Consider the following 16,374-nt stretch of genomic DNA (forward strand, 5'->3'; position numbering starts at 1 on the left):
CAATTTAATTGAATTAATATGTTAAATGTAGGATACTCTATTGTTTTGCTATTATTTCTTATGGATTTATGTTCTCTATTGTAATCATAATTTTTAAAGTAATATCGATATAATTATCGTTGTTATTATAATTTGCTGGAAAGCATTAAAAACCATGGTTAAAGAGAGAGAACAGGTGTTATTCAGAGCATAATGGCATTTGTTTCATTAATCCTGAATACATTATTTCGAGTTTAAGAATCTGTCAAACGTTTTTGACAAGTACATAGAGAGCCTATTAGGGATATGAGAATCAGTGGAAAAGAGATGCCGGGGTGGAGTGAATACAACCATTCCATACTTGCTCGCTCTTATCCAAAATTTCAGAAACGTTTCCTTTGAAAGTGGGCCTCTGAGTAGCATATACTATCAAATCATGGTGACATTGTTTGCCCACAGATAGAAGCCGAGTGCAACAGTCCTTGGTGACAGTAGTTCCATTGACGAATACAGCAAAGTATACTTGTTTGCCGCAGTCTCCGAGTTTGTTTGCACATTCCAACAAATGCTGCTGTGCAGGTGCTGGTGATGATGCTGGGACTGCAAGTCCTGGTAAGATGGTGATTGCTACGCTTCCCAGAAGCAAAATCACCATAACGGGAGAAATGTTCAGCCTTGCCATGGCGATGATTAATTTATGAATTGCTTGTGTTTTTTTTTGGTTAATGTGGCAAAGCGAGCTACTTTGGAGATGTGTGTAGTCTGTAAAAATTTTAAGCTTATTTATAGGATGATGGAAACAGGGGAGGTTAGGAATAGGAAGAGGACATTATAAATTGAGAAACTGCTTGTTAATGAAGTTTAAATGTTTCTTCTTCATTTTCCTTTTTTCTAACTACAAACTTTGTGGTTTTTTCTTTTTCTTATTAGGGAACGGAAAAGAAACTGATCAAACGTATTTAAATTAGAATTTTTTGAAACAGTTATGTCTTTAGATCCCTCTTTGTTATATAGGAGTTATTCAGTGAAAAACATTTAATCTTCTAGTACAAATGTGGAAGCCAAAAGTCATTAATACTAAATATTTAAAGAAAATACATATGATGTATATAAAATTACCTGCAGAGCTTAATATTTTTAAAATCAAACTCTATTAACTTTAAATTTTATTAGAATTTGTTTTAGTAAAATTAGATTGCCTTATCGTTTTATTTATTTATTTTGAAACAAATTCAATATCAATGCTGTAGTTTTAGCTTTTTATATATTAAAAAAATATGCTGCAGTTTTGCAGTAAGACATAAGTAAAGTGAACTTGTACTCATGGGCTTAGTCTGGTTGCATGTACACCTCTGGTTCATGGGTTAGCCTTGATCTTAGTGTGAAATCGTTTTTCCTTTTATATTGTAATAAAAAAATTATTAAAAAAAAATTGAAATGTATTTATATATTTACTTTTTAAATGAGGTCCTTCTGACAATAGGATTTTATGGATTTCCATGTAATCTAATGGTTGTAACAAAGGACTTTACTTAAAAAGTAAAGCGCATTTCCTCTTTTATATTTATTTATTAAAATATGGGATTTATATTAATCAAAAAATTAGAAAACATTAAATATGCTGACTAGGAATAAAAAAAGGCAGTCAAGCCTCTTCTCGATTCATAGTGACCATGAAATCTTTAGAAATTACGAAAGAAGATACAGGGCCATTATGGTTGTGGGCCAAACCCCACCGAGAGATGCTCGATGAGCCAGCTTATTATGATTCCTTGAGACCCAAGCAAAAGTAACAGGGCAAAAAAGGAGACTCCGATCCTGAATTTTCCTAGTAATCCCAGCTATGGACCAATGACAGGGGAATTTTTCTTGATCAGTAAAGTGCATTTACTCAACCTAGTTATTAGGATATTGCTACAGTAATTTAATTTTAGTTATTATTTTTTTTCCAGTTTTTTAGCAATCGACTTTTACTATCTAGTAGGCTCATTTTTAATTGAATAATACAAAGCACTAAATAAATGTATCAAGATATAGAAGAATTATATGTTAATTGTTGATTGATTCATATTTTTAATTTTATTTATCTAGTTTACTTATCAGTAATTAGTTTACAATAATATGTTAGTTTACAATAAAATATTGATATATAGCATTTAATATATTTTTTGGTACAGCTATTTTTAATTCTTTCTTAACAATTTAGGAAAATAAAGAATAATAGAGAGATCCATTCCAAAAAGAATAAAACAAAAGTATAAATAATAAATAATAAATAAGAGAGAGGAGTTTTAAGAGATAAAAGATTGGTTTTTCCTGCTTCAGGAAATCAACCTCCATCACTAATGTGGTTATGGCGATAGTCACTCTGTCTTACCAATTGATGATTTCAGGGTTGGTATAAGCAGAGGGATACATAGTTTAACTATTTCTTAGAACTAACCGCAAAAACAAAGAAATAAGAAAGAACCAATTAGTGACACACTTGCAAATTGGTCCTACGAAATGTCTTTTGCAAAGTTTCCAAGTAATTGGGAAGGAAAACCAGTTTCCTAGCCATTAACTAAAAATATTGTGTTATTTATTCAGCAAAGAAAATTAAAAATAGTATCTCAAAATAAAAAGAGCTTCCTTGAACTATTAACAAATTTTCAAAATAATAAGGGTCTTTTTTTTCATCTGGACTTTATAAGTAAAAGATTATTATAGACTTTGTTTATTTCTTTTTATAACAAATTGTAACAATATTTTCCATGTATATAGCTGTTTGATTGGCTTCGCTATGCATAATTCATAACTTTAGTTTCCTCTACATTTTTAATGCATTTTTCCCTTTCAAAAACAAATAATGTTAAAATTATTAAAATATTTACCAAATATATTTATTAAATGATGTTATAAATAATATGATATTTTTTAACTAGTTTATGTTTTTAATTTATTTATTCATTTATGTTCAGAAGCGTTCACTTTTTCATTTAAATTATGTGAACATGTAAATTAATAATATTTTTATATATATTATTTTTTTTAAATAAATTTAATGAACATTTTGATACATATAATATTATTGAAAATAATTTAACTGTTAATATATCAAATTCACATAATCATGGAAATTAATTTGAATTACATTTTTAATTAATAGATAGTCTAGTGTTTTGCTATTATTTCTTATGGATTTATATTCTCTATTGTAATCATACTTTTGACAGTGATATTGATATAATTATTATTATTGTTGTTGTTTTTGGCTGGAAAGCCTTAAAAACGATGGTTAAAGAGAGAACAGGTGTTATTCATAGCATAATGGCAATTGTTTCATTAATCCTGAATACATTATTTCTAGTTTAAGAATCTGTCATGCGTTTTTGACAAGTACATAGAGAGCCTAATAGGGATATGAGAATCAGTGGAAAAGAGATGCCGGAGTGGAATTAACACAACCATTCCATACTTGCTCGCTCTTATCCAAAATTTCAGAAACGTTTCCTTTGAAAGTAGGCCTCTGAGTAGCATATACAATCAAATCATGGTGACATTGTTTGCCCACAGATAGAAGCCGAGTGCAACAATCCTTGGTGACAGTAGTTCCATTGACGAATACGGCTAAGTATACTAGTTTGCCACAGTCTCCGAGTTTGTCCGCACATTCTAACAAATGCTGCTGTGCAGGTGCTGGTGATGGTGCTGGGACTGCAAGTCCTGGTAAGATGGTGACTGCTGCGCTTCCCAGAAACAAAATCACCATAAGGGGAGAAATGCTCAGCCTTGCCATGGCGATGATTAGTTTATGAATTGTTTGTGTTTTTCTTCGTTAATGTGGCAAAGCGGGCTACTTTGGAGATGTATGTTGTCTTTGGAAATGTTTTAAATCTATTTATAGGATGACTGGGGGTTGTTAGAATAGGAAGAGGACAATATAAATTGAGAAACGGCTTATTAATGAAGTTTAAAAGTTTCTTCTTCATTTTTCTTTTTCCTAACTGACAACCTTTGTGGTTTTTTTTTATTTTTTATTTTTTTATTAGGGAATGGGAAAGAAACTAATGGAACCTGTTTAAATTATAATTTATTGAAATAATTATGTCTTTAGGATCCTCTTTGTTATCTTGGGGTTAGTCAGTAAGAAACATTTAATCTTCTTATATGAATGTGGAAGCCGATAGTCATTAATACTAAATGTTTAAAAAACATACATATGATGTATATGAAATTACATGAAGAACTTAATTTTTTTTAAAATCAAACTCTATTAACCTTAAATTTTATTAGATTTTTTTTTCTTTAGTAAAATTGGATTGCTTTATCATTTTATTTATTTATTTATTTATTTCAAACAAATGCCTTATCAATGTTGTAGTTTTTACTTTTTTATGGAAAAAAATGAAAAATGAAAAAATGAAAAAATACGCTGTAGTTTTACAATAAGACATAAGTAAAGTGGCCTGTACTCATAAGGCTTGATCCGGTTGTATGTATACCTTTAGTCCAAGGTTCAAACCTTGATTTTCGTGAAAAATCCTCTCTTCTCCCATATTGTAATAAAAAAAATTTAAAAAAAAAATAAAGCGAACCTTTTTTTTTAAATTTTTTTCTAATGAGGTCCTTCTATTATGACCATAGGATTTATGGATCACCATGAGATTCAATGGTTATGATGGAGGGATTTTACTTAATAAGTGGCTTTACTTGACCTTGTTATTAGTACATTTCTACAGTAATTTAATTCTATTTATTTATTTTTTTCATCTTATTAGGAATTGACTTTTACAATTTAGTAGGCTCATTTTTAATTGAATAATACAAGGTACAAATTAAATATATCAAAATGTGTATGAAGTATAATGTGTTAATTGTCGATTGATTTTATTTTTAATTATATTTATCCAATTCACTTGTCAATAATTAATTTACAATTAGATGTTAGTCAATAAAATATTGATATATAACATTTGGTATATATTTTTGTACTCCTAATATTGCTAACTTTTAATTCTTTAATTTAGGAAAATAAAGAATAACGAAGATATCCTTCCCCCCCCCCCCCCCCCCCAAAAAAAAAAAAAAGCAAAAATAATAAATAATAAATAAAAGAGAGGATATAAGAAGTTTTAAGAGAAAAAAAAAATTGGTTGTTCTTGCTTAGGAAATCAACCTCCAACACTAATGTGGTTATGGCGATAATCACTCTGTCTTTCCGATTGATGATTTGAGCATTGGTATGAGCAGAAGATATATAGTTTTACAAATTTCTTGGAACCGATAGCAAAAAGGAAGAAAGAAGAAAGAACCAACTAGTGACACAACTGGTCTTTTGCAAAGTTTCCAAGTATTTAACTAGTTGGGAAGGAAAACCAGTTTCCTAGCCATTAACAAAAAATAGTGTATTATTTATTCAGCAAAGAAAACTAAAAACAGTATCTCAAAATAAAAAGAGCTTTCTTAAATTATTAACAAATTTTCAAAATAAAGAGTTTTTTTTTTTTTTTTTCATTCGGACTTTATATGTAAAAGATTAACCGGCTTTGTTTCTTTCCTATTATAATGGATTGTAACAATATTTTCCACATATAGGACGGTTTTATTGGCTTTAAACATAATTCCTAACTTTAGTTTTCTCTACATTTTTAAGGCATTTTTGCCCCTAAAAAACAAATAATGTTAGAATTATCGAAATATTTATCAAATTTATTTATTAAATGATGTAGTAGATAATGTGAAAGTACTCAATTTATTTATATTTTTAATTAATTTATCCATTTATAGACTCATTTTTTTATATATAAATTATATGAATATGTCAACTAATAATATTTTAACATATTTTATTTGATAAATAAATTGAGTGAACATTTTGAAATCTATAACATTACTGAAAATAATTTTACTTGCAAATATACCAAATAACCATTGAAGTTAACTCGAAGTTGGATGGTTTGATAAAGTATTTTGCTAGATAACAATCAATGGTGAACTATTTCCCTCCAAAACTTACATCAAAGAAAAGAAGATTAGATAATTAAAAAAATTAAAAGAAAAAATAGATTAGATAATGAAAAAGATTTATGGGAATATAATTATCCTATTTAAATCAAATTATTTATCTAATCAAATTAAATTTTTTACATGGACACAAAAGATATATTTGAAATTTATATTTTGATGGAAAAATAAGATATATTTACAATTTATATTTAAATATAAATTCAAAAATTAAAATTCAAAAGTAAAAAATAAAATTTAAATTCAAAATCATGTTTTATTTTGAGTCTTACACCTTTATTTATAGAGGCAGAAGCCAAAAAAAAAAAAAAAAAAAAAAAGGAGATTGGAAAACTAGTGAAATAAGTCTAAACAATACAGAGAAGAGTAAAAGACAAAAAGGAAAGAGGCAAAGTTTGGAGGGAAAAAAAAAATGTTCATATAGGTACGGTGACATTCTTTTTCATAACAAATAGTTATTAATATTCTAGTCTCAAGAAATACTGTGGTCAGAAGCAGAATTTGCAGTATTGGGCCAACAAAACCTGCTTCAATTGCTTCTTCGCTAACGCCGATGATAAGTTCTCTCTCTCCCTAATTGTAGGCTGGTTTTTGGATGTTAAATTTGTGGCTTTGTGAACAAAGACCATCGTACATAGAAGAACTCATTAGATGGCTTGGTTAGCTAATTTGAATTAATTAGCATTTCTAAATGCCACATGTACTACTCATTAATGTTCATATATCATGCCCAAATAAGAAAAAGAAAAAACCACAAAGGTTGTCAATTAAAAAAAAAAAAAAAAAAAAAAACTTTTAAAACTTCATTAATAAGCCGTTTCTCAATTTATATTGTCCTTTCCTACTCCTAACCTCCCCTGTTCCCATCATCCTATAAATAAACTCAACATTTTCACAGACTACACACATCTCCAAAGTAGCCCGCTTTGCCACATTAAAGAAAAAAACACAAGCAATTCATAAATTAATCATCGCCATGGCAAGGCTGAGCATTTCTCCCGTTATGGTGATTTTGCTTCTGGGAAGCGCAGCAGTCGCCATCTTACCAGGACTTGCAGTCCCAGCACCAGCACCAGCACCTGCACAGCAGCATTTGTTAGAATGTGCGGACAAACTCGGAGACTGCGGCAAACTAGTATACTTAGCCGTATTCGTCAATGGAACTACTGTCACCAAGGATTGTTGCACTCGGCTTCTATCTGTGGGCAAACAATGTCACCATGATTTGATTGTATATGCTACTCAGAGGCCTACTTTCAAAGGAAACGTTTCTGAAATTTTGGATAAGAGCGAGCAAGTATGGAATGGTTGTGTTAATTCCACTCCGGCATCTCTTTTCCACTGATTCTCATATCCCTAATAGGCTGTCTATGTACTTGTCAAAAACGCATGGCAGATTCTTAAACTCGAAATAATGTATTCAGGATTAATGAAACAAATGCCATTATGCTATGAATAACACCTGTTCTCTCTTTAACCATCGTTTTTAAGGCTTTCCAGCAAAAAACAACAACAATAATAATAATTATATCAATATCACTATCAAAAGCATGATTACAATAGAGAATATAAATCCATAAGAAATAATAGCAAAACTCTAGACTATCTATTAATTAAAAATGTACTTCAAATTAATTTGATGGTTGTGTGAATTTAATATATTAACAGTTAAATTATTTTCAATAATATATATATATATATATATATACATCAAAATGTTCATTAAATTTATTAAAAAAATAACATATATAAAAATATTATTAATTTACATATTCATATAATTTATATGAAAAAGTGAACAGCCTCTCAATGAAAATGGATAAATGAATTAAAAAAATTAACTAATTAAAAATTATCATATTATTTATCACATCATTTAATAAATATATTTGGTGAATATCTTAATAATTTTAACACTATTAGGGTGTTTGGGTAATGATAAAGTTAATGGGAATTTAAAATTCTTTCGGAAAGTAAAATTTTCTTCTGTTTGATAATTTTTAAGAGAAGAAATTTGTGGGCCCTAGTGGAAAATAAATCTCGTAATGTAGGAAACTGACAGAGAAATGGATCATACTAAAGAGGTATCATTTTAAAATTCTATGAGAAACTGATATTACGTATTTTTTTAAATACAATTTTATCATTTAATTTTAATGTATAAATTTATTTAATTACTTATAAGTCCTATTTTCCTCTATAATTAACCAAACACTGTAAAAAAAATCCCAAAAATATTCATTTTCAGGAAACTGAATATCAAAAAACGGATTCTCAAGAATCAGTTTCCTTCAATACTACTTTTACTAAACATCCCATATTTGTTTTTGAAGGAAAAAAAAATGCATTAAAAATGTAGAGGAAACTAAAGTTATGAATTATGCAAAGTGAAGCCAATCAAACTGCTGTATATGTGTAAAATACTGTTACAATCAAAGTCCATAATAATCTTTCACTTATAAAGTCCAGATGAAAAAGAAACTAAAAAAAGACCCTTGTTATTTAATAATTCAAGGAAACTCTTGTTATTTTGAGATACTATTTTTAGTTTTCTTTGCTGAATAAATAACACAATATTTTTAGTTAATGGCTAGGAAACTGGTTTTCCTTGCCAATTACTTGGAAACTTTGCAAAAGACATTTCGTAATGACCAATTTGCAAGTGTGTCACTAATTGGTTCTTTTTTCTTTCTTTCTTTTTGTGGTTGGTTCTAAGAAATAGTTAAACTATCTAATCCTCTGCTTACACCAATCCTCAAATAATCAATTGGTAAGAAAGAGTCACTATCGCCATAACCACATTAGTGATGGAGGTTGATTTCCTCAAGCAGAAAAAACCAATCCTTTATCTCTTAAAACTCCTCTCTTTTATTTATTATTTATTATTTTTGCTTCTTTTTTTTTTTATTCTTTTTGGAATGGATCTCTCTATTATTCTTTATTTTCCTAAATTGTTAAGATAGAATTAAAAATAGTAATGATAGGAGTACCAAATAAATGTACCAAAATATATATTAAATGCTATATATTAATATTTTATTGAAAACTAACATATTATTGTAAACTAATTACTGATAAGTAAACCAGATAAATATAATTAAAAATATGAATGAATCAACAATTAACATATAATTCTTGTATATCTTGATACATTTATTTAGTGCTTTGTATTATTCAACTAAAAATGAGCCTACTAGATAGTAAAAGTCTATTGCTAAAAAACTGGAAAAATAATAATAAATAAAATTAAATTACTGTAGTAATATCCTAATAACTAGGTTTAGTAAATGCACTTTACTGATCAAGACAAATTCCCCTGTCATTGGTCTATAGCTAGGATTACTAGGAAAATTCGAGATCAGAGTCTTCTTTTTCACTCTATTACTTTTGCTTGGATCTCAAGACATCATAATAAGCCGGCTCATCTAGCATCTCGGAATGGCCCTGTATCTCCTTTTGTAATTTCTAAAGATTTCTTGGTCACTATGAATCAGGAAGAGGCTTGACTGCCTTTCTTTGATTCCTAGTCAGCATATTTGATGTTTTCTTGCTTTTTGGTTAATATAAATCCTCCACTTTTTTAATCAAAAAAAAAAAAAACAGAAAGAGTAAATGCGCTTTACTTTTTAAATAAAGTCTTTAATTATAACCATTAGATTACATGGAAATCCATAAAATCCTATTGTCAAGAAGGACCTCGTTTAAAAAGTAAATATATAAATACAGTTCACTTTTTTTTTTTTTTTTAATAATTTTTTCATTACAATATAAAAGGAAAAAGGATTTCGCACCAAGACCAAGGCTTGAACCTTGAACCAGAGGTGTACATGCAACCGGACTAAGCCCATGAGTACAAATTAACTTTACTTATGTCGTATTGCAAAACTGCAGCATATTTTTTATATATATATGAAAGCTAAAACTACAGCATTGATCATGCATTTGTTTCCCAAAAAAAATAATAATAATAATAAATAAAATGATAAGGCAATCTAATTTTAACAAAATAAATTCTAATAAAATTTAAGGTTAACAGAGTTTGATTTTAAAAAAATTAAGCTCTGCAGGTAATTTTATATACATCATAAATATTTTCTTTAAATATGTAGTATTAATGACTTCTGGCATCCTCATTTATATTAGAAGATTAAATGTTTTTCACTGAATAACTCCTATATAACAAAGAGGGACCTAAAGACATAACTGTTTCAATAAATTCTAATTTAAGTACGTTTGATCTAGTGTCTTTCCCATTCTCTAATAAGAAAAAGAAAAAACCACAAAGATTGAAGTTAAAAAAAAAAAAATGAAAAATGAAGAAGAAACTTTTAAACTTCATTAATAAGCCGTTTCTCAATTTATATTGTCCTTTCCTATTCCTAACCTCCCCTGTTTCCATCATCCTATAAATAAGCTTAACATTTTTACAGACTACACACATCTCCAAAGTAGCTCGCTTTGCCACATTAACCAAAAAAAAGCACAAGCAATTCATAAATTAATCATCGCCATGGCAAGGCTGAACATTTCTCCCTTTATGGTGATTTTGCTTCTGGGAAGCGTAGCAGTCACCATCTTACCAGGACTTGCAGTCCCAGCATCATCACCAGCACCTGCACAGCAGCATTTGTTGGAATGTGCAAACAAACTCGGAGACTGCGGCAAACAAGTATACTTTGCTGTATTCGTCAATGGAACTACTGTCACCAAGGACTGTTGCACTCGGCTTCTATCTGTGGGCAAACAATGTCACCATGATTTGATAGTATATGCTACTCAGAGGCCTACTTTCAAAGGAAACGTTTCTGAAATTTTGGATAAGAGCGAGCAAGTATGGAATGGTTGTATTCACTCCACCCCGGCATCTCTTTTCCACTGATTCTCATATCCCTAATAGGCTCTCTATGTACTTGTCAAAAACATTTGACAGATTCTTAAACTCGAAATAATGTATTCAGGATTAATGAAACAAATGCCATCATGCTCTGAATAACACCTGTTCTCTCTCTTTAACCATGGTTTTTAATGCTTTCCAGCAAATTATAATAACAATAATAATTATATCGATATTACTTTAAAAATTATGATTACAATAGAGAACATAAATCCATAAGAAATAATAGCAAAACAATAGAGTATCCTACTTTTAACATATTAATACAATTAAATTGTTGTTTGAGTTAATTTAGATGGTTGTGTGAATTTGATATATTAGCAATGAAATTATTTTCAATCTTATTATAAAGTATTAAAATGTTTTAAATTTATTTATCAAATAACACATATATAAACAAGTGAATTAAAAAAATAAATCAATTAAATATTATTAAATTTTCTACTTTATTATTTAATTAAAAAATTTAGTGAATATCTTAGTAATTCTAACATTATTTGTTTTTGAAAGAAAAAAAAATGCCTCAAAAATGTAAAAAAAGCTAAAGTTACAAATTATGCAAACTGAAGCCAATCAAACTGCCATATATGAGGAAAATATTGTTACAATCCATTATAAAAGGAAATAAACAAATCCCATTAATAATCTTTTACTTATTCAAAATGAAAAAAAAAATCATTATTTTGAAAATTTGTTAATAATTTAAGGAAGCTCTTTTATTTTGAGATACTATATCTAGTTTTCTTTGTTGAATAATGAACACACTATTTTCAGCTAATGGCTAGGAAACTGGTTTTCCTTCCCAATCAGTGACAAGGAGGTACTTGGAAACTTTGCGAAAGACATTTCGTAAGACCAATTTGCAAGTGTGTCACTAATTGGTTCTTTCTTCTTTCTTTTTATTTTTTTTTTCTTTTTTTGCGGTTGGTTCTAAGAAATAGTTATACTATATATATATATATATCCTCTGCTTATACCAATCCTCATCAACCGGTAAGACAGAGTGACTATCGCCACAGCCACATTAATGATGGAGGTTGATTTCCAGAAGCAAGAAAAACCAATTTTTTTTTTATCTCTTAAAACTTCTTATATCCTCTCTTTTATTTATTATTTTTACTTTTTCTCCCCCTTTTTGGAAGGAATCTCACTGTTATTTTTTATTTTCCTTGTTAAGAAAGAATTAAAAATAGTAAAATACCAAATAAGTGTACCAAAATATATATTAATATTTTATTGACTGACATATTATTGTAAACTAATTATTAATAAGCATACCAAATAAATATAATTAAAAATATGAATCAATCAGCAATTAACACATAATATTTGATAAAAATCTTGATAAATTTATTTAGTACCATATATTATTCAATTTAAAATAAACCTTCTAGACTGTAAAAGCCTATTCCCAATGAAATGTCGAGTAAATGCACTTTACTTTTTAAGTAAAGTCCCTCCATCGTAACCATTGGATTTCATGGAAATCCATAAAATTCTATTGTCATTATAGAAGGACCTCATTTAATAAATAAATAAAGTTCACTTTATTTTTTAATTTTTTTATTACAATATAAGAGTAGAGAGAATTTTTCACCAGGATTAAGGCTTGAACCTTGGACTAGAGGTGCATATACATCCGGATCAAACCTATGAGTACAGGCTCACTTTACTTATGTCTTATTGTAAAACTACATCATTTTTTAATTTTATTTTTTTTTTATAAAAAGTAAAAAACTACAATATTGATAATGCATTTCTCCAAAAATAAATAAATAAAATGATAAAGGAATCCAATTTTAATAAAATAAATTCTAATAAAATTTAAGGCTAACAGTTTAATTTTGAAAATTTTAAATTCTGCAGGTAATTTCATATACATCATATATATTTTCTTTAAACATTTAATTTTTGATCAAAAGAACTTTTGGATCGAAAAAAAGTTCTGCCAAATGAACTCTTAGTATTAATGGCTTTGGCTTCCATATTCATTCTAGAAAATTAAATGTTTCTCACGAATAACTTCTAGACAATAAAGAGGGACCTAAGAATATAATTGTTTCAATAAATTCTAATTTAAATACACTCGATCAGTTTTTTTCTCATTCCCTAGTACGAAAATGAAAAAACCACAAAGATTGTAAGTTAAAAAGAAGAAACTTTTATACTTCATTAATAAGCCGTTTCTCTATTTGTATTGTCCTCTTCCTATTCTTAACCTCCCCTGTTCCTGTCATCCTATAAATATACTTAAAACATTTTCACAGACTAAACATATCTCCAAGGTGCCCGCTTTGCCACATTAACCAAAAAAGCACACAAGCAATTCATAAATTAATCATCGCCATGGCAAGGCTGAACATTTCTCCCGTTATGGTGATTTTGCTTCTGGGAAGCGTAGCAGCCACCATCTTACCAGGACTTGCAGTCCCAGCACCAGCACCAGCAACTGCACAGCAGCATTTGTTAGAATGTGCGGACAAACTCGGAGACTGTGGCAAACTAGTATACTTAGCCGTATTCGTCAATGGAACTACTGTCACCAAGGACTGTTGCACTCGGCTTCTATCTGTGGGCAAACAATGTCACCATGATTTGATTGTATATGCTACTCAGAGGCCTACTTTCAAAGGAAACGTTTCTGAAATTTTGGATAAGAGGCCTACTTTCAAAGGAAACGTTTCTGAAATTTTGGATAAGAGCGAGCAAGTATGGAATGATTGTGTTAATTCCACTCCGGCATCTCTTTTTCACTAATTCTCTTGTCCCTATTAGGCACTCTAAGTACTTGTCAATAACGTATGACAGATTCTTAAACTCGAAATAATGTATTCAGGAATAATGAGACAAATGCCATTATGGTATGAATAACACCTGTTCTCTCTTTAACCATGGTTTTTAAGGCTTTCCGGCAAACAATAATAATAATAATTATTATTATTATTATATCAATATTACTGTCAAAAGTATGTTTACAATAGAGAATATAGATCCATAAATAATAAAAGATCAACCGCTCGATATCTAACATTATATACAGATTAAATGATTATGATATCTCACAAGAATTGGCCGCTCTAACAGCATATTCATATTCTATATGTTCACAAAATCTCATGCCTACAACTATACAGAAGGTGGAGCCAAATATCAAAAAACTCAAAACGAGAGAAGACACAAAATCAAGCAGCAAAAGAGAAAGATGGACACTCTGTTGAGCGATTTGTCAAACTGCATTTCATGCCTTCTCATCCTAGGGCTGCCACTTCCTGTTGATGGGTAAGAATTCATAGGAGGATGAGGGAACAAATTTGTATCCGAGCTCCCAAACATCCTCGAGAAAACCAGTTCTCCAAACATCACAATTGTCGGATTGAACAAGATCGATGCGCCGCCAAGGTTAGACGATGACATGTTTGCTGCATAAGCTCCATAAGAATGGGGAAAGTATGGGTGATGGAATGACTGCGATTGCGACTGGAAATAATTTGGATGGAGTTGCTGATTTGGATGCGATGTAGACGTTGTAGAAGTGATTATAGTATTCAATCCAGGAGGTGGTCTACGAGGTATAACCAAATCCAAATTGGGTTTCTTGGCTTCAGAATCTGAACAGGATCTACCACGACCATAGAGGGGAATCAATGAGGCATGAGAGATGTTGGCCTTGCAGACCGGGCAATTCTTCTGGTCTGGTTCAACATCAGATGAGCTCTGGACCTGAAGCCACTTGTAAATGCAAGGCCAGCAATACAGGTGACCACAGAGGGTGACCACAGGGTCACTTGCTGAGTCTAAGCATATGTTGCACTCGAAGGAGCCGTTATCATTTTCAGATACTTTTTTGGAGGATGGTATGGATCTCCATTTCTGCTTGAGCGAAACGTCTCCATCCAGTTCAAAATGTGCCTCGGGTTCAAAGAAGTTTTGCGCCATAGCCATTCACTCTGTTAACAAACAAGGTCTTAGTCCACAGAGCCAGAGAGATAAAAAAACAAACCATAATCATTAACTGCATATGTATAATGGCCTCTAAAAAAGATGTTTTCAAGTTCAAGTCAGCCATTTAACTATCCCAAACAGTATCTCTGAACAGACAGCTAGGAATAAATGATGAAGGCAACATATCAAACAGCGTGTGTTCAAATATGGTACAACGAAACCAACAAAAGGATAAAGGATATACGGTATACGCTAGCCAACCAAGATGGCATAAATTAATGAAGATCGAAAGACAAATGCTCCCTAACCTAAAAAAATAAAAAAATAAAAAAAAAATAGACATAGTCATGATTAAGCAATTTTGGGCCCCTGAAAATCATCTTTTCATCAATAAGTTTCGATTTCTAAGATTAAAAATAGCACTTCAGATTTTATAAAGCTCTTAAACCCCTACGAATATTCAGCCTATACAGCACAAAATTAGCCTAACTCTTATTGATTATCTATAATCTAGAAACGAAAAACTCACTATTTATCATTAGAAAATAAATGGCACTTAGTGTTAGTCTAGGAAAAAAGGACTAAAATTTCCAATATCTTGGTTTAAAGATACTTAAAAACATGAAGATCAGGATGAAGTGCTACAGCTAAAATATTTCAACAATCACAGATTCTATGAACCTTTTTCCCTCACCTTGAAAGGAAAACAAAAAATAAGAGAGAGACAAAAAGAGAGGTAGTAAACAATGAAACATATCTAGCAGATCCTAAACATTGAACAGGGAAACGCTTTCAAGGAAGACAAACTAAACACCCAATACAAAACGATATTCAAAGAATATTACACATTTCTCAATCTAATTGAAACCACAAGATTAAAACTTTGGCAACAGAAATTGATATTGACCCAGTAAGCGGGTCAAACACTTCATGAATCAATTTTCTCGAAGAAACCCATCACCAATCGAAACATGATAACAAACAAAAGACCAAGATCTGAATAGAAAACAACAACAAATTCAAGAATTCAACCTATGAATTCCCCAAAAAGGTACAAACTTTTAAAAGATGGAGAGAAAGAAAGAGACAGAGGACATACCTTTTAGAGGTAAAACCAAAGTAGGAAGCAGATCGAAGTTGGTAATGCAATATAACGATGGTTTGGAAAGCAGAAGCTCCAATGGCAAATAAGATTGAAGAGGGGATTTGTTAACAGAGAGATTTCAAAGAATGGTTTGGTTGAGAGCGAACTGCGGAAGAGAATCTGATGACACACAAAAACCACGCCTATCTCTTTCTTTACCACTTTATGTTATATAGCGGGGCTTGGGCGTCTTAACCGCGTCTTTTCTTCTTATTTTTTTTTTTTTTTACCTTTTTTTTTAAAATTAATTATTTTTTCCTTTTTTTGTTTTTTTTTTGTTTTTTTACAATGAAAAAGAAAAAAAAAAGCAAACAACTTTCACACGTACCAAACGAGAGAGGTGATTTGACCATGCGTGTAAACCACGTAATAATTATCAAAATATGACTTGTCGGATTTTCAATCCAAC

The 16,374-nt window shown here is 30.0% G+C and overlaps 6 protein-coding genes across 6 annotated transcripts; 3 read left to right on the forward strand and 3 right to left on the reverse strand.

Annotated features, from left to right (window-relative positions):
• Window positions 1–292: 292 nt before the first annotated feature.
• Window positions 293–661, reverse strand: LOC125419510 (protein DOWN-REGULATED IN DIF1 11). The gene has a single exon (XM_048465702.2). It carries the CDS (start codon window positions 659–661, stop codon window positions 293–295), a length of 369 nt encoding a protein of 122 aa, XP_048321659.2.
• A 2,727-nt stretch (window positions 662–3,388) lies between these two features.
• LOC125419511 (protein DOWN-REGULATED IN DIF1 11) lies at window positions 3,389–3,757 on the reverse strand. The gene has a single exon (XM_048465703.2). The coding sequence runs from the start codon at window positions 3,755–3,757 to the stop codon at window positions 3,389–3,391; it is 369 nt and encodes a 122-aa protein (XP_048321660.2).
• A 3,204-nt stretch (window positions 3,758–6,961) lies between these two features.
• LOC125419512 (protein DOWN-REGULATED IN DIF1 11) lies at window positions 6,962–7,330 on the forward strand. The gene has a single exon (XM_048465704.2). The coding sequence runs from the start codon at window positions 6,962–6,964 to the stop codon at window positions 7,328–7,330; it is 369 nt and encodes a 122-aa protein (XP_048321661.2).
• Window positions 7,331–10,495: 3,165 nt separating this feature from the next.
• On the forward strand, window positions 10,496–10,864 carry LOC125419513 (protein DOWN-REGULATED IN DIF1 11). The gene has a single exon (XM_048465705.2). It carries the CDS (start codon window positions 10,496–10,498, stop codon window positions 10,862–10,864), a length of 369 nt encoding a protein of 122 aa, XP_048321662.2.
• A 1,970-nt stretch (window positions 10,865–12,834) lies between these two features.
• Window positions 12,835–13,670, forward strand: LOC125419514 (protein DOWN-REGULATED IN DIF1 11). The gene has a single exon (XM_048465706.2). It carries the CDS (start codon window positions 13,226–13,228, stop codon window positions 13,634–13,636), a length of 411 nt encoding a protein of 136 aa, XP_048321663.2. The 5' UTR covers window positions 12,835–13,225; the 3' UTR covers window positions 13,637–13,670.
• Window positions 13,671–13,801: 131 nt separating this feature from the next.
• LOC107403709 (E3 ubiquitin-protein ligase RMA1H1) lies at window positions 13,802–16,125 on the reverse strand. The gene is made up of 2 exons (XM_016010622.4): window positions 15,921–16,125; window positions 13,802–14,826 (listed from the first exon to the last, which is right to left on the reverse strand). The coding sequence occupies exon 2, from the start codon at window positions 14,819–14,821 to the stop codon at window positions 14,039–14,041; it is 783 nt and encodes a 260-aa protein (XP_015866108.1). The 5' UTR covers window positions 14,822–14,826; window positions 15,921–16,125; the 3' UTR covers window positions 13,802–14,038.
• Between the last annotated feature and the right edge of the window lie 249 nt (window positions 16,126–16,374).

The sequence above is a fragment of the Ziziphus jujuba genome, chromosome 11, assembly GCF_031755915.1.
Source record: "Ziziphus jujuba cultivar Dongzao chromosome 11, ASM3175591v1".
NCBI lineage: Eukaryota > Viridiplantae > Streptophyta > Magnoliopsida > Rosales > Rhamnaceae > Ziziphus > Ziziphus jujuba.

Excerpts from the sequence above, each read along its gene's own strand:
- LOC125419514 (XM_048465706.2), top strand. The coding sequence starts at position 13,226 with ATGGCAAGGCTGAACATTTCTCCCGTTATGGTGATTTTGCTTCTGGGA.
- LOC125419513 (XM_048465705.2), top strand. The coding sequence starts at position 10,496 with ATGGCAAGGCTGAACATTTCTCCCTTTATGGTGATTTTGCTTCTGGGA.
- LOC125419512 (XM_048465704.2), top strand. The coding sequence starts at position 6,962 with ATGGCAAGGCTGAGCATTTCTCCCGTTATGGTGATTTTGCTTCTGGGA.
- LOC107403709 (XM_016010622.4), bottom strand. The coding sequence starts at position 14,821 with ATGGCTATGGCGCAAAACTTCTTTGAACCCGAGGCACATTTTGAACTG.
- LOC125419510 (XM_048465702.2), bottom strand. The coding sequence starts at position 661 with ATGGCAAGGCTGAACATTTCTCCCGTTATGGTGATTTTGCTTCTGGGA.
- LOC125419511 (XM_048465703.2), bottom strand. The coding sequence starts at position 3,757 with ATGGCAAGGCTGAGCATTTCTCCCCTTATGGTGATTTTGTTTCTGGGA.